This window comes from Prionailurus viverrinus, chromosome A3 (assembly GCF_022837055.1).
Source record: "Prionailurus viverrinus isolate Anna chromosome A3, UM_Priviv_1.0, whole genome shotgun sequence".
Classification (NCBI taxonomy): domain Eukaryota; kingdom Metazoa; phylum Chordata; class Mammalia; order Carnivora; family Felidae; genus Prionailurus; species Prionailurus viverrinus.
The window spans coordinates 57,659,444-57,682,383 of NC_062563.1; the positions used below are offsets into that span (position 1 = coordinate 57,659,444).

The following is a 22,940-nucleotide window of genomic DNA, read 5'->3' on the forward strand; positions in this document are numbered from 1 at the left end:
TTTCAAAAGTTACAAAACTCATTACTGAATTTAGAGTATTCAAAAAAACACATTGCAGGTAATCATGTGGAGATTTTTTATAAGGAAGAATTAACTTATACTTAAAATATACTTAAATATTAAAAAATATACTTAAAAACTGCTGTTATTCAAGAGCATTTGCATCCTGAAAGCAATGAAAATAGGCATTTCTATCACTGCAGTCTTTAACTTGTTCACCAACTGAGGATACTGTCCATTTAATTCATATCATACCAGCTTCTAATTATATCTTCCCATGGGGTAAGACAGAGTTTCCTTACCTATTAAAATTGCCAGTGTTTTATACCAGTGTGTGTATGTGTGCATGTATACACTTGCACATGGAGACAGAGACAGACAGAAAGAAAATGAACTAACAGACATTGAAAAGTAAGAATTTATGATGGGGAGTCTGCGTGAGACATCTGGCCAACAGAGGAATCAGGAGACTGTTACATAGAGGTAGACTGATGAAACAAATAAATATATTGAGGTTAGTTGGAATCATGTTCTTCACCGCCTGAAAGGGGAGTTACAAATTTGGAAAGGGGGAAAGTTAGAATAAACTCTATTCTATTGGTTTGGAGTTAAATATATCAGTGTGAATTTATGGTTCTAGGTAGATAGATAGATGATGGATAGATAGATAATAGAGAAGTAAAAGTGTGTGTGTGTGTGTGTTAAAATATACCCGTATGTATATGCCTACATATATTACCTGGTTCTGTTCCCTGAGAGGGTCTGAGAGCAGTAACACCCCAGTAGCATGGAACATACCAAGTATCCAGATCTTCGCTTCTAAATATCAGACCCAAGCATCTCAAAGAAATAGTTGTATCCAGGCTGGGACAGAAAGTACCAGGTAAGTCAGGAACATCAGATGTGCTCAAGGAATTGTGGGAGTGTCTCAGAAGTGAGCTTCAGGGACTTCCCCAGACAGTTCTGAGGCAATCTGACTATCAAACAACAAATGATAATGGTACATTATACCTCACTGAATAAAACAGAAATCTGAGCCCACAGTGATATAAATAAATGAATAAATAAATTAGCAGGGAGACGGGAAAGCTTTTCCTTACAGAATGCTAACTTATAAATGTAGAAGGAATAGTTGAGTTAGAAATCGCCATTTGGCAATCATTTAAGTAATAATTCAGGCAAGAAACAAAAATGGATGCTAAAACTAGTAAATGAAATGTAGATGAGAAATAAATATTTACACAGGCTCAAAGTCTTTTCCCACAAGACACTTATCAATTTGTAAAGGGGAAAACAGTAATTTTATACTGAAGAAACCTAGCAAATATCACCTTATTCAAATGATCAAAGTGCACATCACCAGTGGCATGACATATTCATGTCACTAACAACCTTGTCAGACACAATGAGAATAGCACAGCATCACTACTGTGATGCAGCCAAAAATGAAGAGCCTAAATCCAGCCATAGGAAAACATCAGACACGCCAACTCAGGAACACTGTAGAAAATCACAGGCCTGTACTCTTGTAGAGTCAAAGTCATGAAGGTCTACCTAGGATTTATTCTGGTCTGATGGAGATTCGAATGATACAACTACTAAATGCAAAGCCTGTTCCAGGACTGGATCCTTTTGCTGTGAAAGACATTATTGAGATGGTTAGTGAAACGTGAATGGAGTCTCTGGGTGAAGAGACTTTCAAGTTCAATGTAAATGTGAAAATATTTCAAAACAAAAACCAAAATGAATGAATAAAAAAAAGTGTAGTGGGAATCTATGGCTATGCGTGTTAGAAAGAGCATATATATGCTCTCTATATATGGGGGAATGGGAGGAGGGTATGTGTGTTCATATACCCAGCAAGATACATCTTCTTTCCACAACTTTATTTGTGACTATTACTGAACAGTAATATTACTGATCCGGTTCACCTACCAAGTGGAGAGTCTCATCTGGGAAAATACTAACAGCAAAATACTATGGAAAAATCTTAATTATTATCCCGTGATATCTTAAAGGACTCTCATTCATGAAAATATAACTAATAACTGTCTTGAGCAACAAGTGATTTGCATTTCAAGCTCACCTGCCACTATGATTTTAGCAGAACTAGAAAATATTGCTAGTATTTAGGTAATAATTTACTTCTAAAATTAAGTTAGATTTAAGTTTGGTCATATTTTGAAAGCATAATTTATTTCCAGTTAAACTTAAAAATACCTAGTTTTTGGAAGACCAACAAAAATTCATAAAACAGCTCACTGGAGGCATAATCAAAGTAAGGTACCAAAACCCATGAAGATTTGTAATAATAAAATCATGGACAAATAAGTCACAAGAACCTGTTGGTTCCCTTATTAATTAGCAGTGTGAGGAAGAGCCATTAAACTTATGATTTCATACGGATTCTCTTACGAAGTTGAAAACTTTTCCCTCTAAATATCAAGAATTCAGGGAATCTGGGTGGCTCAGTCGGTTAAGCTCAGGTCATGATCTCATGGTTCATGGGTTTGAGCTCCACATGGGGCTCTGTGCTGACAGCATGGAGTCTGCTTGGGATTCTCTCTCTCTCTCTCCCTCTCTCTCTCTCTCTCTCTCTCTCCTGTCTCTCTACCCCTCCCCTGCTCGCTCACTCTCTCTCTCTCTCTCTAAAAAATAAATAAATCAACATTAAAAAAAATTTAAAAATATCAAAAATTCTATTTGGAAAGCATTTTCTCTGAAACAAAAGTCACATAAAATTTAGTCACAAATGGCCATCAGGAACACAATTGCTAATGATAAACAAAATGGAAATGATCACAATGTGGAAAAAAATACAAAAGAACTTTCCCCAACACCAAGTCACAGACTGAAAAATAAAACTACATGTCCTCAATATTTCATAGAAAAAAGTATGGAAAAATAAGACATACTATGAAGATTTTGTATACTATCTTATAAAAAACAAATTTAAAAATGTAGTCCTAGGGAAAAGTTAGCCACAAGAATGGAAACTCTTCAAAAAGACAGGCAAATGTCAAACCCCTATATCCTTGCCTAGAAATAGACATATTTGTATTAAAAAACAAAAGCCTTTTGGAGTTACTGAAAAACGATAAGCTTGATCTTTAACTGCTTAGATGTAACTGAACTGCCTTGAAATGTGTTTTAAAACTTCTTTTTTTAATGTTTATTTATTTTTGAGAGAGACAGAGACAGAATGCAAGTGGGGAGGGGCAGAGAGAGAGGGAGACACAGAATCCGAAGCAGGCTCCAGGCTCTGAGCTGTCAGCACAGAGCCCGACGCAGGGCTCCAACTCCCGAGCCATGAAATCATGACCTGAGCAGAAGTTGGATGCTCAACCGACTGAGCCACCCACGCAACCCTTGAAATGTGTTTTAACAACTTGAATCACAAGCAGCTATTGGTCACTTGGGAAAGAATCATAAACTCAAGATGCTTCCATTGGCCTCTCTGTGTCATGCTTCCACACAAATTCAGTGGCAACTCATTTCAGCTTTCATTGGGCACTGAAAATGTCACAGAATTCCGTAGTCAAAAAAATGCATTATGTAGAAAGCTGAAGTGAATAGTAAAGTAGAATTAGAAAAAAATTGCCTTTTCTCTACCTGGAGGATGCATGTACTCTAGAGACAGGGCAATATTCAGCAAGGGAATCTACACAGAACTACAAAGTAAGCTTCAAAAAATTTTAGGATGGGGTGCCTAGTGGCTAAGTCAGTTAAGTGTCTGATTCAGCTCATGTCATGGTCTCATGGTTCGTGGGTTTGAGCGCCGCATCGGGCTCTGTGCTGACAGCTTGAAGCCTGCTTTGGATTCTGTGTCTCCCTCTCTCTCTGCCTACAACCCCCCAACCCCTGTTGTTCTCTGTCTCTCCCTATCAAAAATAAACATTAAAAAAATTTTTAGGATGATAGCTTCAGCTTGCTTCTTGCATCTATTTTCAGAAGATGAAAATGAGGTCTGCAATAGTCAACTGCCACAAGGTCAAAGTAGCCTGTGGCATAACACAAATGGACACCCTGATACACCCTGATAGCAGGTATAACACACTAGCCTGAAGACATTCAAAAGACATTCTACAATATAGAGAAAATATTCCAAGGAGCTGGTGGGAGATGAGGTTACTTTTCTAGGTAGAGTTCCCTGGAGGGCAGGGAGAGGGTTCATGCTCATGACAGAAATGAAGAAAAAATCTGGAGTGTGGGTAAGAGTACAAAGGATAGCATGGCAACTGTGGATCTTACATGCCCAGAAGAAAGAACAAAAATGAAACAAAAAGCAATGTATTTACTGTCATTTTCTAAAAGGAAACACGGCAATTAATCAAGAAATACATAACGAATGCCTTCTTTGTTCTGCATAGGGACACTGAGAAGCATGACTGACAAAGTCCCCAAAAGGGGCTTTTGCAGAAGATCCATAAATAGTCTTCATACAAACATGTTTTAACTTATCCCGTACTCATATTTGAAAGTATTATATTAAGCCCCAATGGTTTGAAGTTTGTTCCAATGTGTAAAAAGCATTCCAGGCTCATTGTTTCTCTTTCTCATTTTTTTAAAACCGAGGTATAATTCACATAGAGAAAAATGTACAAATTTTAAGTGTATGGTTTGATGAGCTTTGATAAATGTAAACATCAGTGTAGCCACAGTCCATTGAAAACAGAACATATTCATCACTGTCACTACAGAAAGGTTCTTCACGCCTCCTCACACCCCTCACCCAAAGCATCTATCACTATAGCAGAGTTTTGCCCTCAGAACTCCACAGGAATGAAAGCACGACCGCATGCAGTTTTTGTCTCTGGCTGTTCATACTCAACATGATGACTGAGAATTCACCCACGTTGTACATGTGCTAGCCATTCCCAGCTTTTTACTGCTGAGCCCTGTCCCATTGTAGGAACAGACCACATTTTACTCATCCATTTATCTATGGGTGACCACGTGGGTTCTTTCTAGGTCTTGGGGATAATGAATTAAGCCACCACTATGAATATTTTGGTTTGCGATGCTCCAACTCAAACATAGAATCTTGAAGTGATGGCTACATCTCCTTAGACAAATGGCTTTGTCCCTTCCCTTTCATTATCTGGCCTCATGTTTTTATTTAGTCAACCAAACCGATACAATGTCTATCAGATTTCCCAAATATTTATTACTTTCTTAGATTGGCATGATCATCATAGGCATTAAACATTCTGCGTATCCGATAGTCTGTTCTCTCTCGAGAAAGAGTTATTGATACAGAATGATCATGAGGGTTTATCCATCCATACAAGTCAATAGGGATTTCATCCGGAAAGCGGTTTTCGCTTAACTCCACGGAAGTATTTACTCACAGTCACACTCACTAAGCAGCAAGCGGCTGAACAGTACAGGCCTGGATTCTGACTGCCCTGGTTTAAACCTGACCTCAAAGGTACACAGGTTAGAAAGCTTCACACTTTCCCAGCTGAGCAACCTTGACAAAGTTCTGTACTTCTCTCTGTCTCAGGGTCTTTGCTGGTAAAATAGAGATGGTGCCAGTGCCTCCCACAGAGAGCAGTCATGGAGAATGAATGGAAGTAAAACACTTAGCAAGGTGTCTGGAACAGGACAAGCATATAACAGGCATGGGCTAGTTTGGTTATTATCATTGTTTTTATTGAGCTTTGGCATGAGCTCCCGCTAATAGCTAGCAAATATTATTCTCTGAAATCTTTTAAAGTATCAGAGCTTCTCATATGACTGGGCTATTTCAGGACTGGCCAAGAGGCAAGAAGATAAACTGCCATGGTGCCTTCCAGTTCTGAGATTTCAGAAGTGAGGGAGTGCCCATGTCTTATTAGAATGCTCCACCAGGTGGCACCAGTCACCCCACAGGCCCACTGCTGAATATTTCAGAAAGGGTAACAGGTGAATCCAGACTTATGCTCACTTCTATATATTAAGGATATTTTCTTTTTCTTTTTTTTTCCCTTTTTAAAAATTTTTATTTATTTATTTTTTAGTTTACATCCAAGTTAGCTAGCATACAGTGCAATAATGATTTCAGTAGTAGATTCCAGTGATTTATCCCCTATGTATAACACCCAGTGCTCATCCCAACAAGTGTCTTCCTTAATTCCCCTTACCCATTTAGCCCATCCCCCCCCCAAAACCCCTCCAGCAGCCCTGAGTTTGTTCTCTTATTTAAGAGTCTCTTATGTTTTGCCCCTTCCTTTTTTTATATATTAATATCTTTTGCTGCCCTTCTATATATTAAGGACATTTTCTGCTTTAAGTATCCAGTTAGCAAACTTCTTGTCCCTCCCCAACAGCACTTTAGTTATAGAAATCTCTACGACAGACTCTTAGCATATGTCAGTCTGGTCATTTGGAGGAGTCTGTATCTAATGTGCTTCTCTTTCCTACAAGTAAGTATAAAGGGGGGAAAAGTCCTCAGAAAATACCTAAAAATTTTACTAAAAAAGGCAATATGCCTTTTTCATGCACTACTAGTTATTCTGAGCAACGTGACTATTTGGGGGAAGGATGTTGAACAAAACAGAATATTTGGAAAGAAATTGAGTCCCTCCTAGCTAAATTAATAACAGATGTTAATGATACACATACTTTAAAAAAGGAGAATGAACTGATGGAAACTCATTCTGCCTTCCCACCATACCAAAATCTAACCCCACACCAGAGATGCCATTTATAAACAGGAAAGGATCTTGTCACCCTACACATCTGAAAATTCTCTTTTGGTGTGATTAATTATACTCCCAAAATACAATGACATGTGAGTAAAAGCATTCATCTGCCAGGCCTGTAGCTCTAGTTCTCAGAAGGAACCACACAGATGCATTTTTAAAAGGTTATGGAGAGCATTTATTCATGTTTGCAATTCAAGGTTTTCCAGAAAGTCCCAGTAACACTATTACTGAACTGAGCTCTCATACCCTAGGTTTATCTGGGCAGTAGCAGGACCATCACCCTGGAAGTCTCCAACGAGGACACACATACACACCAAGCTCAGGGTGGAGACTCAGGATCATAAGAGCTCTCTTCTTCACACTCCTCATCCCTTCCCAGCCTTCAGGTGGCTGGGGTGGTGGAGATTCGCAGACCTGGGTCTCACTCATCCCTTCTGAACTCTCCTATGGGGACCTGCTCCTTCACTCCAGCATCATATACCTACCACAGTGGTGCCCTGTTCGAAACTGAGCCAGGACACGTCTGGTCCTAACAGCCTGTTACACACATTCCAACTGATAAGGCCACGTGGGAAAAAATAAACTTTCAAAGAAGTATCCAAGAAAGAAAAGTAATAAGGTTTTAAAGTATTCTTGTAAATAAAAATTCTTCAGAGTTCTTTCCTATTTAGTATCGACCAAGGTTGACTTATTCCAGCACTTGACGTTTACATGAAATGTCATAAAGAGGACATTTAAAATTCCACATCAAAATTTGAAGGGAGGCCTTCCCACACTATAATAGTATCAGTATCCAAAACAATACTTTTCCTGAACAAATTCCCAAATATTACAACTGAAGGCACAAATCCAGAGCACAAGGCAAGTACTTCTAGAAAGTTGTCACAGCAAGTACGAAGCAGGTACTTAGAAAGCAGATCTCATGTACTAAGCATTTTTACTGAGCAAAAGAGAAATCCAAGCTGTCATTCTGTATTTCATAAAAATCAGAGACACTAATTCTACTATAAGAAGTACATCTGGCTGATGTATCAGTATCCTACAGTTTTCATTAGTCCCCCCTTCCTTTCCTCCTCCACTCGCCTCCAACAAAACACAGCTATGAGTAAAATGTTAAGTCCTGGACTTTGGTAAAATATTCTGTTCCCCACTGGGAGGTCATGTTTGTGATCCTCTCCTAAGAGCCTACCTCTGGTGCACTAGGAAAGACCCAGAAGCTCTAGAAAAGCCATTCTGGCAAGCATTTGCCGGTCTTCCAGGTCTGTTATGCTAACACAGAGGCCCCTTTGCTTGTCCAGGGTTAAGTGGCTGTTTATAGCCTGGATCTCTCACTATATAGACATGGAAACAGCAGGTGCAAGCAGGGAGATGCGTATGCCTGTAAGTTTAGAGCGCCTGCCTCTAGACCGTCAGCAATTCTTCCCTAATCCCTTCCTGCCCATGGTCTTCTGTTTCCTCCACATACTCTTCTCTTGCTCTGCTTTATCTGGAGGAAGACGTGAGAAGCAAGGAATGACACTGAGTACTTCCTGGAAGCCACGTGTTCACTGTCAGCCAAAAAAAAAAAAAAAGAGAGAGAGAGAGAGAGAACATCTGAAATATGCCCCTTGGCTTTATGACCTATTTTTTCTAGGATTCAGGTGAAAAAGTATCTTGTAGTTTGCAACCATGACATCTATCTTATCTTATATAGAAATAAATGTGCTTAACTGATGAGCTACTACAAATTCCATTGACCTTTTGAAAGAAAAAGGAAAACAAACCACAAATCCGATTTAACTCTGATTCAGTATTTTATGTTGTATTTTGGATTCCGAATTTTATATTCCCTTCATATCCGCTCACCTTTCTTATGCTACTTTTTAAAAAGGGTTCGTATCACTACGCTTTTAGAAAGCACTGCCCTCCAGATCTGAAGGGAGCAGGGATGAGCTGTGGAGGGACGTGCTTCAGGTGTTTTATCCCACGTGGCAGAGGAGTTATACAATTCACCCCAACTCACTCAGTTTGTATCCCTGGTGACCAGTAATATCTTGGGCAACAGCTGTCTAGGTAACTCTGTGGTCACAGAATGGGGTGGGAGTCAAACCACTACTTTGCCTCCAGGGGACAAATTGTTCCAAAGGGCCAATCACACTGCAGAGGTACCATTTACTTCCATTAATACATCCTGGGTCTACGAAAACAAAGGCTACTATATTCCTGACTTCTAAGAGGTCCCCGTAGTCTCACCAGCCTGAGGGTCCCACAAGGGATCTAGTCAAGATTCAGAAGCTTTTCAGGCACCTCTACCCAGGAGGGACTCAGTCTAGCTCTACAATCAGCAGAAAAACATATTCCCACTTTGTCACTCAGGAAGAGGTGATTTCAATTATGAAATAAAAATCTTTGTACCCTAATATGCTGCTAAGATGCTGATCTCTACATTTTATGGCTTATCTCCCAATGTCAGTGTCCCCGAACTTCCAGATCATGTCATTATTCTTTCCTGTTCACTTGGAAGTCTTACTCAGGCACAACAATTCCTGTATTGATATCACTTTGCCCAGGCACTAGGAATATTCTGTGGTATAATAATTTCCTCCATATAACCTAAATGTTTTGTAATGCGATGCCTACCCATTCTAACTTCTCCTGCATCTTTCCTATAACCTCCAATATCACAGGGTTAGGAGAAGACCGGTGTCAGCCCCCTTTGGATCTGAAAGTTCTCTGGGAGCCAACATTAAAACAAATTTCAGCACTTGTTTAGGCATTGCAGCGTGTATGATTAGACTCACTGAAACAGGTTCTGTAATATAACAATCCTGACAATTACCATGCACTTGGTTCATACCCGAACCTCCTTGGGGAGCACATGGCCAGAGACTGCCTGAAGAGGAATCTGCCCAGCTGCAAGGAGTGGCCACATATGTCCTCTAAGTTTTGCTCTGAGCCTGTTGACAGAGCAAGAAGAATACCATGGACCCCATTCCTTACTCACACCGACAACTGTGACATCAGCATGACTCAGCTATGCATGGAATGCCCCAAAGCAATCTTCTTGCTAATGCCAAGGAGTCTTTCTACATACACACACAGCCAGCAATGGCCATTTGGAATTTGGGTATCCCCTGTCCTAAAGTCATCTGTCCAAATAGAGAGAGTGTGCAATCTTGTTTGTGGCATTGATAAAGCTGCCATGGCAACCCTGGGCCCAAGCTGCACCTGTCACTAACTGCCCAGCAGAGCACAGAGCATTGGCAAAGGCCAGCATGGGAGATTCAGGCAAGGAATGATGAGGCCCATAAAAAAAAAAAAAAAAACAAAGACATTGTATAATACCAGATGCATGGAATGAGATCTCTTCATTTTGAAAATATAAAATCTGACCAAAGAAAGCATTATAAATTCAATTCTATTAAATTCAGTAGATGATTATATGCATGGGTCCATATTAAATGTGGTACACAAAAATCCGGCTGGCCCCAAAACCTAGTGTTTAGTACATATTTTCCTAGTGTTCATATAGCATAGCATGTAAGTTTCCATCTTCAGCTTTGAAAGGATAACTTGCTTATTAACATCACCTGAGAATGTCAATAATAGACAATTAAAAGGTTTTACAAATTCTTCTATCAAAGTACTCAAGCTTCAGGATAATTTATTAGCCCCATAACTGCCTTAACAAAATTGTGCTTCATTGTGGAAATTGCCACTGAACCATAAACTTTAGTTATTCCTGAGAACATCACTTTTTCTGCCCGAGCTAATAAAATGAACAGTAGTATTTTGTCCCATCCAACAGAATATCTCTCTGTGTTTTGGGGAAACAAATAGCCCTATATAAACACTAAAGAATTCTGCCCTGAAGAAAATTAAAAGTCAAATTTGAAAGGACGTGTCCTCATAATTGTCCAGTTCAGTTGCTTTCAGAATGGGTCCCAGAATACCATGGGCACCTCTCAATTCCCAGGGGCTATTGCATGAAGACTTGGCAAGGAGGACCTCAGCCCCATGCCCACATACAGCAAAGATTCATTGAAAAGAGAAAACCCACTGGTCATAAGCATAGGAGTCTATATCAAATGCTTTACCTTCCTATAGAGTTCTCAGCCAAATATAATTCTCTAAATATACTATTTTCTTGTACAATTTAAAAACGATCAACTTTTTCTTTTTCAAAAGCACTAAACACACACAGAGACACATAATTCTTCCATCAGACTAAACCAAGGATCAGAGCACTTCTGAGTATAAAGCAACTATGCTATCCATAATATGCACTAAACTAACGCTATTACAGTTAACCCTTGAACAATGTAGCATTAGGAGCGCTGACCTTATGCACAGTTGAAAATCTGCCTATATCTTTTAACTCCCCCAAATTTATCTGCAGTTGAAAATTTGCCTATAACTTTTAACTCCCCTAAACTTAATGACTAATAGCCTACTCGACCAGAAGTTTTACTGATAACAGTCGATTAACACATACTTTGTATATGTATTACATATCGTATTCTTACAATAAAGTAAGCTAAGAATAGAAAATGTCACTAATAAAAACATGAGAAAGAAAAAATACATTTATAGAACTGTACTGTATTTATCAAAAAAAGAAATCTGTGTGTAAGTGGACCCAAACAGTTCAAACTATATTGTTCAAGGGTCAACTGTACATTTCCCTTATTGGAAAAGATTAAAAAAGAAAAGCAAGGAATGAGAAGAAACAAATATTTACAAACTCTAGCAGACAGCTGCTATTTCTGGGAAGACCATGGAAAAATATAAAACTTCACTAGATCTTTGAATAAAGCAAAGGTAGAATGTGGTTTTCCCTCCCTCCTTGAGGGAGAAAAAAAAATTTTGGCTCAGAAAATGGTCAGTTTTAAGATATATAAGGGGTTTAGTCTTATGGAATTATGAATGAAAGAAAGGACATTATAAGTTATGAGACTGAAATGGACCGACACAAAAGGCCACACATTGTCTGAATCCATTTATATGAAATTTCCAGAGGAGGCAAACCCACAGAGACAGAAAGTAGATGATTGTTTACTCAGGGCCAGAAGGAGAAAAAGAGGGGAGATGATGAGGTCTCTTTGTGAGGTGATAAAAATATTCTGGAATCAGAGAGCGGTAATATTTGCACAACTCTGGAAACATATTTAAAAACACTGCATTGTATACCTTAAAAATTTTTTAATGTTTATTTATTTTTGAGAGAGAGAGAGAGAGAGAGAGAGAGAGAGAGAGCATGAATAGGGGAGGGGCAGAGAGAGAGGGAGACACAGAATCTGAAACAGGCTCCAGGCTCCGAGCTGTCAGCACAGAGCCGACCTGGGGTTCAGACTCACGGACCACGAGATCATGACCTGAGCTGAAGTCGAATGCTCAACCGACTGAGCTACCCAGGAGCCCTGCATTGTATATTTTACAAAGGTAAATTTTGTGAAGAAATCCAGGCCCTTGAAAACAAGGTCCTTGAAAAAACAGGAAAAGAATTGAATATAAGACAAAAGAATGACAGAATGGGTTAAACAGGACTCTGATTTGATGGGTTTTTTTTCTTTTTTCTTTCTTTTTTTTTTTTGAGGTCTTTGAATGGAGGATCTGTATCTGATTATTCTTATTTTTATTCCCTCTACAGAATTAAGTACAATATTATGTAAAGAGCGTGCTCAAAGGAACTGTGAATTGACCATCAATTAAATGATGAGGGAACACATGAGGAGCTGTCTCTGAAATCATTTAGAGACAACAAAGCTATCCATCCTGTTTCTTTACTGTCATTACCATTTCTACAGACACACTCTGTCCTTATCTGACATTATAGTATAGCTTAGTCATGTGCAAGTTGGTCTTACTATAGTGAAGTTTGCCTAATTTTCTAGAACTGTTATCTTTACAAATCACCTGTGTGCTTATGTTTTCGGATTAGACTTCTGGCTGTTACTTCCCAATTAAATGAAAAAGATGGAACATTCACAAGACACACCTAGTCGATTATTTTTCTATTTGTGCTATGATCACCATAAGCAGGCATTAAAAACACTAGTTGTAAAGCCGACTAAAACAAACGCAGGTTTTGCCAGGGAGAGAATGTGTTTCGCTAATGCCCATGAACCACAGTTAAGAAAACTGAATGGGGACATTGTAGAAAGAGATGTTTTTTACCTGTGATAAATAAATCATGCCGGTTTGTAATATCATCAGGAGGTTATCTCTTTTAAGATCACCCAGAAAAGTTCACCCACATCCTGATATTACAGATATGACCCCATTTTACAGAGAGAGTAAACAGGTTAATTTCCCTTCTAGTGCCCTCTTAATACAATATGGATACAGTGAGGAAAGGCTGTGGAGCATGTAGCAGGCGCTCAAGAAATACTGTATATAAATATCATTGTATTACCACTACTAGAAGCCTGAAATCTGAAACTAGAAAAGGAGAATATGAAGATATGGAGGAAACCCACGGCTGGAAATCACACCCTTTGCCCAGTGCGTACCTGCAGCAATGTACCCGCCTCCGCCGGCTTTATAGAGAACATGGCTCGCGAAGGGGGCTGCACAGATGATCAGAAAGCTTGCAGTCACCACGGCGACGACCCCCAGAAGCATCAGGACTGCCCAGAAACCACGGTAAACTGGAGACCCGGGGGTGGGGTGAAGGAGAAAAGAAAAACAAACTTAGATTGTGAACACCGCTTAGATTGTACCAGGCAGTTTCTTTCCTCTTTATTGTTCTGATTTCAGCCACAGCACGGATGGGCACAATCCCAAACCACAGATCCTGAATTACAGTCCAAGGGAAACCTTATTAGGTAACTCCATACTCAATGATATCAACCTTCAATCAACTAGTGCTCGGTGTTTGCACCGCACACGTGCTCAGTATATTCTAGGAGCTCATTTTCCGGACCAGATTTTCCATTTTAGAAGTGGAGATATTCCAAAATTCTGGAAAGAGTACCTTTGAGTAAGGATCTAATTGGGTCACAGATAGCGTTCCATACCAAACGTACAAAGACATGAAGATGCATTCACATTTACAAACATGGCCTCTTACTACCACTATAATCACTAGAAGGTAATAATCACTCCAATCCCCTAACAAAAAAGTACACTTCTGTTTAAATTGTGATGCCATTGGAAAGTAGTCTTCAGGTAATAAAAATAGAGAGCAAAAATAAAAATAAAAATTTGTACAGACTGAGATTTTAAGTCCGGTATATTTAAGGCATACTACTTTCTACCAATATTTTTCTTAGAAAGACTCAAAATGAGAAGTTAGAGTAGTCTCTTATGCATGGACCAGCAAGGCTGAATTAATGGATGCAGCTGGTGATAAATGGATTGTGCGTTTGGTGATACATAGTAATCAAATACAGAGGAATTCTAATGATCATTTTTGAGTGGGATAATTACCAATCTATTAAACAAATTCATCATTTCCCAAGGGATAAAACACTAAAATAAGTACCTTTTGGTATAAATGAGAGAAAGCTCTGTGAAACACATTAGTCAAGTTACCTTTTTTCATGAAAATATAGACTTTATATGAGAGAGCAAAAAAAAAAAAGATTTTATTTTTCTCCACAAGCCCATTTGGCAAAGAAAAAAACACGTCCATCACCTGCAATCTTACAGAAAAGAGGATGGGAAGGTGGAAACGTACAGGGAGAAGCCACTGCAGTTAAATGGGAAAGGCAGGCTGCACATTTTGTGTGGACACGTCTGAAAGCCCGGGTACAAGGCCGGCTTGTCCCCCACATGCCGTGCTATCCACCTGACAGTGGCTTCCTGGTCTGTGGTGTAGGAATATTCTGTGGCTGCGTTCAGGCTCCACAGGCAGCCAAGCAGTGGAGAAGTGCTGATCATATCTGAGCGTGGGAAGAGTGGCAGACTGTGAGCCAAACATGTGCCGTCCAGGTCCTACCAGAATTTGCTAGAGAATTGGCAAGCTTCACGGTTTACATTTTCATTCACACACACACACACACACACACACACACACACACACACACACACACAAATATTCCCTTCACATTGGGGAGCCTCACATTTTACATTTGTATTCACTTCATTTGCTTTATTGTCTATCATGTGACAGGTTCTGAGGCAAGTGCTAGGGGTGAAAATGTGAATTAGAGGCAGTCCAGTGAGTAAGGAGCCCATTCTGTCGTTCCCCTGATCACGACTAAAACGTGGACCCACATGGCAAACAACTATCTGAGGAGTCTGAAATGTAAACAGTAGCAAGTGGATTAAGGAGAGAAGTCTAGCTAGCCTTAAGGAAAGATAAAATTGGCTACAAAGAGTTTTCTGAGTTTTTCCTTTTTTTCTCTTCCTAGATTGGACCTGAAGGCAAGTCAGATGGGAACTTTGTAAAAGTGTAAAAGGTGCAAACAGAAAACAAAACAAAACAAAACAAAAATCCCCATATGATCATCATTCTCACTAGATCAGCAGGAAAGGGGGCTGCTGTAAGCCAGAGTATAGGGAAAGTCCCCATGTTGAAGTCTTCTCTTTTTATTCTCCCAGTCCTGTCTTCAAGGCCTCAAAAGTAGATCTGCACTGCTACCCGAGGGGAGGCATGGACACTTAAGATCCCAAATGACGATTTAACTCTTTTGCTATAAGAATGAGAAAAAGGAACCCTCAATTTTCAAAGAGTGAGGGAAAAAAAAGAGAGGTTTTCTCTTTTCTTTCACTGCTTTGCACTGTGCTACAATTGCATGGAACTGGGCCATGGCTCAGGAGGCCAAAACTCAGAAAACCTAATCTTTCTAGCCAGAAAAACTGGAAATGTGGGCCTTGGAAGCCTGAGGGTGTGGGAGAAACCCCACAGATGAGAGGGAGCCAGAGAAGAGAATCTCTAACTCTGTGTTTGAATCTACACAAGTGATGAACTTACTCCCCAAGTCGTGCATGCACAGAAAATGCCCAGAGAAGTGCAGTGAAGGCTCTGAGAACAAATTACAGCATCAAAACCACCCAAGTGCCAGAGCCCTGAGTGGCACATTACCCCAGGCAGACCCAAACAGCATAGCAAAGGCTTTGAAAACAGAATTGACCTTGCAAAGACTCCCACAGAAGAAAAGGACAGACGTGCAGGCGGATCACTCCTTCAAACAACAAATCAATATTCTCCAGAGAAGTTTTTACAATATGCAAAGTCTAGCAATGTATGTTCAAAATGTCTAGGCTATAATCCAAAATTACTTGTTATACTAACATCCATGATAATCTGACCAATTCTCAAAGGAATGAGCAATCAGCAGACGCCAACCCAAAGACGGCTCAGATGTGTGAATTCTCATATAGACTTTAAAGCAGCTACTAGAACCATTTGCTATGAACTAAGGTAAACACTGTTGAAATGAATAGATAGAAATCCTTAGAAGAGAAATAGAGTCTTTAAAAAAAAGAACTAAAGTGAAGTGAAAAATATAATATCTGAAATTTAAAATCCATGAAATGAACTCAAGAGCAGAATGGAGATGAAAACGAGCAGGCGAAACATGAAGAGAGAGCAGTAGAAATTATCCCAATTGGAATAACAGGAAGAAGAAAAGTGATTGGAACCAAAAATAGCTAGGGTCTCAGAGACTTGAGAGACAATATCAAAAGATATCACATTTGTGTCACTGGAGTCCCTAAGGAAGAGGCAAATAATGTTGGTACAGAAAGAACATTCATAGAAATACTTCCCAGACTTGCTATAGATGACAGAAACTCAACAAACTCCAAAGGGAATAAACTAAAAAAAAAAAAAAAATTAGCCCAGAAACATAACAAAATCACTGAAAACCATGGATAAAGAAAAAAGTTTTGAATGTAGTCACAGGCAGGTGGGGGGGGGGGTGGGGGATGACATATTAAATGCAGGAGAACAATAATCCCAAGGACGGAAGTTTCTCATCAGATATGATGGAGGCCAGGAGAGAGTAGAACATCTTCAAGGTGCCAAAAGAAAAGAACTATCAACCTCGAATTCTGTTTCTAGTGAAGATATCTTTGAGGGATGAAGGTGAATTTATCAAAGCAGACCTATTCTGTAAAGACATGCGAAAATGGATTTCTTTAGGTGGAAAGAAATGACGCCAGGGTTCACTTGAAACCTCAGGGAAAAGGAAGTGAAACAGAAAGGTGGATATCTGCATAAATGCAGTCTAGTATTTTTCTCATCTTAATTTCTTTAAAATATACTTGCCTGTTGAAATGCAAAAATATATTGTCAGCAAAATATGGTAAAGAAGTAGAGCTTTTAGAGTATTTACCACTTCCATGGGATATAACCAGTTACTTAAGTTTCCTGACCAGTTACTTACTTAAGCTTCCTGAACCTCTAACTCTTCTGTAAAATACAGATGTCTGTATCCACCCTTTACAGTTACTGGAGGAATTATTAATAATGCATAGGAAGTGTGCAACACACAATAAGAGATCAATGAATGGCATTTATTTTGTGGTTGCTTTTATTCACATTATTATTTAAACTGTGCCAACACTATGCAGTGGGTAGTACTGTGTTCAATACTAGGAAAAGGGAATTACTTCCCTCAGAGATCCTTACATACTGCTTTTATGTACCATCGATGTTTGGAAATTCCTTTAGATTACTACACAGGATGCAGTAAAGAAGTTGTGTTTGACAAAGGTCTCTCATACCGTCTTCCTTGGGAAGTTTTCTCATCCCCTAACCTCCAAGAAGGCATTGGGCATGTTTTATAACATGTAACTCTATTTCTAAATACCTGAAATACAAACAAATGGGGTCAGACACCGAACAAAAGACAGCTCAGACATGGTGACTTCAGATCCATGCCTTATGACCAACGTTTTGTAAGGATGAGTTGGGCTCATCAGTGTGATCCCTGCAGAACCGGAAAGCTAGAAACATGAGGTGATTAGTAGCAGGGTTGAAGTTGAAGGAAGCATTGGTCATTGGGTCCAAAAGAGCCACATGTGAACAAGAAGGCAGGCATTATGAATTGGGCCACAGACAGGGCGGAAACAGCAGGACATGCCTCCCCACAGAGAAGAGCAGAAGGACTGAAAGAAGGAGAGAAAGTACCTGGTGAGGGAGAGAGAGAAAGAGAACAAGACAGAAACGCAGATAAATGCTCCCCAGAGTTGCTGTCGTTCCTGAGAGCTGCCAGTTCCTGTCCTGCCATTTGCTCTAACAAAATAGCCTGACTTTTAATTCTGAGTCCCGTATAAAAGGCAGAACAACAGATCTGTATTTAAGGGAAGGGGGAACCTCGCGCCTGGAGAGTTGTGAACATACAGAAATCGCTTCCAAGTGAGTCTCCTTATTGCAGTCACTGTGTGCTTTATTTTTCTGCTTGTGTTTCAGCATTCAAAAGTGCGTAACTTCAGGCCTATTTCAAAATGTTTTGGAACTTCCTGTTCCTTGGCTAATTATATTACCTTGTTTGCATATGTGGCACACTTTGATTCCAGAATTAAAATGTTCACTCGTAATTAAGAATCATCTCATGGAATTGGGTAGGGTTCTTTCACTGTCTGAAGTAAACCTGAGGCAATCAGAGAACCTTCAACATAAAGCGAATTAAGTATATGTGTTTTGGGAGTCAAACATGATATTGGGGCCCTTCCAATTACTAATTGTGTGACTCTGATAGACCACAGTTTTCTAAGATGGAAAATAATATCCTTCACATAAGTTTATAGAAAGAGTTGAGAAAATATAAGTAGCTGCATGCCATAAGTACTCATATACATTTGCTATTACTAGTATTAATTAATACTCACCCTGTAATAAAATGTCAACAATATAGTTGACACATAAAAGACATCTTACTAATTTCATGGATCTAGGATGGACAAGATTTCAGTTGTAATATATCTATACCTTTTACATTTTGGCAGGGAGCATGTTTTTGTTTGGTCAGTAGTTTGTATTATTTAAGTCTCCTAGACTGTGAATGTTTCTCAGAGATCACTTCATTTGTTTCCTGGTTCCTTATATGAGCCCGTAAAAACTGTGAAGTTTTGTCTTTGAAAGCTTTGGACTGTGCCGAGTGAAAACATCTCTAAAAATCCATTTGAACCATTAAGGACAATTCAATGCTTAACTTAAACCATATTGGATTTCTACTAATTCCTATTAGAACATGAAGCAAGATGTACAATGTAAATAGATTTACATGTAATCTATATCATCACAATTTGGATTAATTAAAAGAAAGCTTCATCTGAATCTGTGAAAGTCCAGAATTAACAGCTATTTTCAAAGCAATGGAGTTCTGTTGATTCTAAATAAATTGGTGAGCTGACCTAACAAAGTGCCCCTTGTTCAGGTGTTGTAATGAGGATGAGTAGTAATTAGTGTGACAACAGATGTTATAGGAATGGTTCTTCTAGAGTATTCAGCTTATTTTCCTCAATAGATGAAGCTTTTACCCTGACAGTATTACTTGCACCACCAATTTACTTAGTAACTCCATCTTCGTGGGTCTAGATTAAAAATCATCAGTCTCGGGTATGCTGAAATGTCATGTCACTATATCCTGTTTGTCACTTCACATTTTATAATATTTTCACTCACATATGATATTTTGTAGTTTTCATTTGAGGGCTATCCTGTTGCTTTTTTAGTGGAGAAAAGAGACCAGTCATTAGAGACTGTCTAGGGTGTTCAATAAGAGTGTTATTTGGAATGCAAAACTATGTTCACAATGTGTTTTACTCTTAAAAAGTACATAACATAAAGAGTATTAACTGCATTGCAAATTCAAATTTCAGACTAAAACATGTACCAAGAGGAGCTCATATCCTGGGTATACCTCAAAGTCAAATTCCAAAATGACATTAATTAGGAACTGAAGGGAGACATCTACTAAGCATCCTTCAGGGAGAAAACAGAAAAATCACCCAAAACTGTAGGACAATGAAGGCCATGAAATAAAGTGGACTATTAACTGTACACATCAGTATGTGTGCATATGTATGAGTGTGTGTGTGTGTGTGTGTGTGTGTGTGTACACATTTGCACTATGTGTGCAGGTTCCCACAGACCACAGACAGGAAGCTAATGGCAGAATTGGCATCTGTTCTGAATTCCATCTACACGGTTAGTATTTTTTTCCACTAAGAATGTAATAAAATGCACTAAAACCCATTAATTTTGATGATAGAGCAACCTGAAGTTTTAATTCTAGATTATTTTTTTAAGAAGTTCCATTCCAAAACATTCACATCCATCCAGTAATTCAAGCCGGCGTCTTACAAGGGACCGCAAAGAGAGACCCTGCCAGGCTTGCTTGGCGAATGGGGGTGTTGTTGACAACTATAAGTTACTTAATTTAGCAAACATATTTCTATGGCTCTCTAGGCACCAAAACCTGCTAGAGTAAGACACATTCCTTGCCCTCACAAGTTCAGTCCAGTGATGGAAAAACAAGTAAGTTTCACACTGTGTTGATAGGTGCCTCAGCAGAGGTATGCACAGAATATCATGGAGCCCAATGGACCACAGCCCAGAGAAGCCACTATTTCAGGGCTGAATGGTAACGAGTAAAGCCCTACAGTTCTGATTCTAGTTGAACTGGGTCTTATTTGAACTGTCAGAAGGCAAGAGGGAAGGTCAGTGTAATCACAGTAGGAAAGAGTTCCACGGATCAGCAAACAGAAAACAGCTCCCTGCAGCTGCTTCCCATATGGATGACGGGAACAGAAAACGAGGGATAGAAAGGTCGTCAAGGCCTTGTGTGCCACTCAGCAAGACACTCCTTGTCATACTGGTCCTAGGGAGCCCCTGAAGGTCAGTTATCAGAAATTATAGCCACACCTGTATCAGAATACCGCTCCTGTAGCTGTCCAGAGACAAACTGGCAGGAAAAAGAATAGAAGAAGGGAAACACAGTTAGGTAGGTGCCATAGTAATCCAAGTGGGGCCTAAAACGGGCAGTAGGGATAGAGACGAAACAAGCTTTAGTGAGAAGCTGTTGTTACAGGAGCTGAGAACCCAGCAAGAACAAAGTCTATCTTTATGGATTTTTCCTTTGCATGCCGGAACAGCGTGTTCTGTTAAGATAGTAACAAACCTCCTCTTGATTTTGTAATATTACAATGTACACATCAAACCTCCTTCCACACAGCGTGGAGAGGGAAAAGTCAACCCACACGATCACAATTCCAAATTCGTAGTGTTTTGATAGATTATTTTGTTGTGTATACAAAAATGTAAATATTGTATTTGCAGTTTAAAGATAAACTTAAGTGTTATTCATGTTTCAAAACTTGCTATCTTGCCTCAGACACCTCACAAAGCTAGTTCATAAAGCTAATCCTATGTTTCGACACATCCTCAAGCACACAGTGTGAAGTGCTATAAAATGTTTTATAAGAAGCCAAAACAAAACGCGCCACCCCCCGCCCCTCCACCATCATCGGCAGCAAATGAGAACCTCCAGCATATGTTGCCGTTGCTTTAGGCAAGACGCTTCTGTTACACAGGCCAGCAAGCCTGTCCTGCATCTCCATACACTACTGGTCTTGGCAGCATTGGGCAGGTCTAAAAATACAGTCATCCCTTCACCAAAGCAGAAGGACAGGCTGTACAGTGTGTCCGCGTCTGAGCTCTGCAACTGTGGACGTGCCAAGTCACGTGCTCTGCATGGTCCATTGATTTTTTTTTTTTCCAGAACAAAAAGAACATTGAAAGGCCTGATGGAGTTTATTTACTTCCCTACTGTAAACACAGACAGTGAAGGAACGGCCGAGAGGGAGGAGTGTCTTGAGCAACCGGGGCAGAGTCCTCACCGTCCATGCCGGCTGTGACCTTGGGACAGTCCCCGAAGCAGGAGAAGCGTGGGTTTCTTCACATGGTTTCGTGGGCTTTCCAGGTTGGAGGGTGCGTCTATGGTCACTATCTTGTTTCTCCTCCTGACCATCTTGGGGGGTGGGAAGGGAGGCTTTGTGGGTGCTGGGCTTGGCGGTAGCAGAGGTAGAAGTGGTGGTGACCGCAGTGACAGGGGTACTAGCACAGTGCGGCTTGACCGCAGAAGCAGCCAGAATACTCAAGTCACAGCCAGGAGGAACTGAGGCACTCAGAAGTGAGGTGAAGGGGAATCAGAATGTGTCACCCCGAAATGCGCCACTTTGGGTAAGGATTATCTGAGCTGGAAGCGAGTAAGAGTCAGTGCATGCAGAAAGAAACCTGGGGGGAGTTTTCATCACCTGGCTTAAAGCAGAAACATTTGAGACATGAAGTCTGCTCTTCGAGAGTTTTATGGCCATGACAGAGACAGCAAGTCAGTACCAAGATGGGATGGCAAACACATCTACTAACGTACCCTTCCTGTCCATTAGTCTCTCCCGTATAGTTCCTAGTCACCGTCCCACCGTTTACCACCTCTAGCCCAAACCCGTTTCCTCTGTCTTGTCACATCACCATGTTCTTTGTTAAAAAGGCATATAAGCTCTCAGGCTTATCTGCTTCTTTGGCCCTTCTTCTTCTTCTTTTTTTTTTTTTTTTTAAGTAAGCTTCATGCCCAGAGCAGAGCCCAACATGGGGCTTGAAATCAGGACCCTGACACTGGGACCTGAGCCAAGATCGAGAGTCAGATGCTTAACCAACTAAGCCACCCAGGCAGCCCAGCTCTTCGTTTTTCCATGAAGGCCTCTATATGCATACAGACTAATAAATCTTTTCTCATCTCCTCTGTCTTTTTATAGTATAATTTGCAGGGCCACAGTCCCTGAACCGAAGGGGATAGAATAAAGTTTCCCTACAGAGGTATTGTATAAAAAGACACTCGGATTCTAATACAAGGGACCAGATTAACCTCCAGCTCCAGGTCTTGCTCTGACCCCTGCTGCCTCCAAGGGCCTAGATTTGCAGCCCCATCCCTGCCTGAGCATCAGAGCCACCTGCAGGTTTCTAATGTCATAACCAGGCCAGGATTCCAAACCAGCCCAATTAGGTGAGAATCTCTCTGGGTGGGCACATGCAATCATATTTCTTCCAGCCTCAGGGAGAATGGAGTGTGCACCAGGTTGAGAACCACGGGCCTCTTGGGTCTCTCTGGAGCTGCCAACAGCATTGCGAAGGTGCTATATGCCATGAAGTGGCTCAGCCTTTCCAGATGTCCTTCCCTCTGTCATCAGAGCAATCCCTACTCTGTATTTTACTGATGAGGCTGGGGAGCTTAAGGAAAGTTCCAAAAATTAAAACAGCCACTAAATGACAAGGTCAAGATTTGAACTCAGGGCTGTCTGATCTCAGTCTGAGACACC

The 22,940-nt window shown here is 40.1% G+C and overlaps 1 protein-coding gene across 5 annotated transcripts in view; it reads right to left on the reverse strand.

Annotated features, from left to right (window-relative positions):
• The window catches only part of TMEM182 (transmembrane protein 182), an 85,903-nt gene that overhangs the window by 4,183 nt on the left and 58,780 nt on the right, over positions 1 to 22,940 (reverse strand). For all 5 annotated transcript variants that reach the window (XM_047853054.1, XM_047853055.1, XM_047853053.1 and 2 more), the window contains one exon: positions 13,181 to 13,318. In XM_047853054.1, the coding sequence (XP_047709010.1) occupies positions 13,181 to 13,318 (138 nt within the window). The remainder of the gene's footprint in view (positions 1 to 13,180; positions 13,319 to 22,940) is intronic.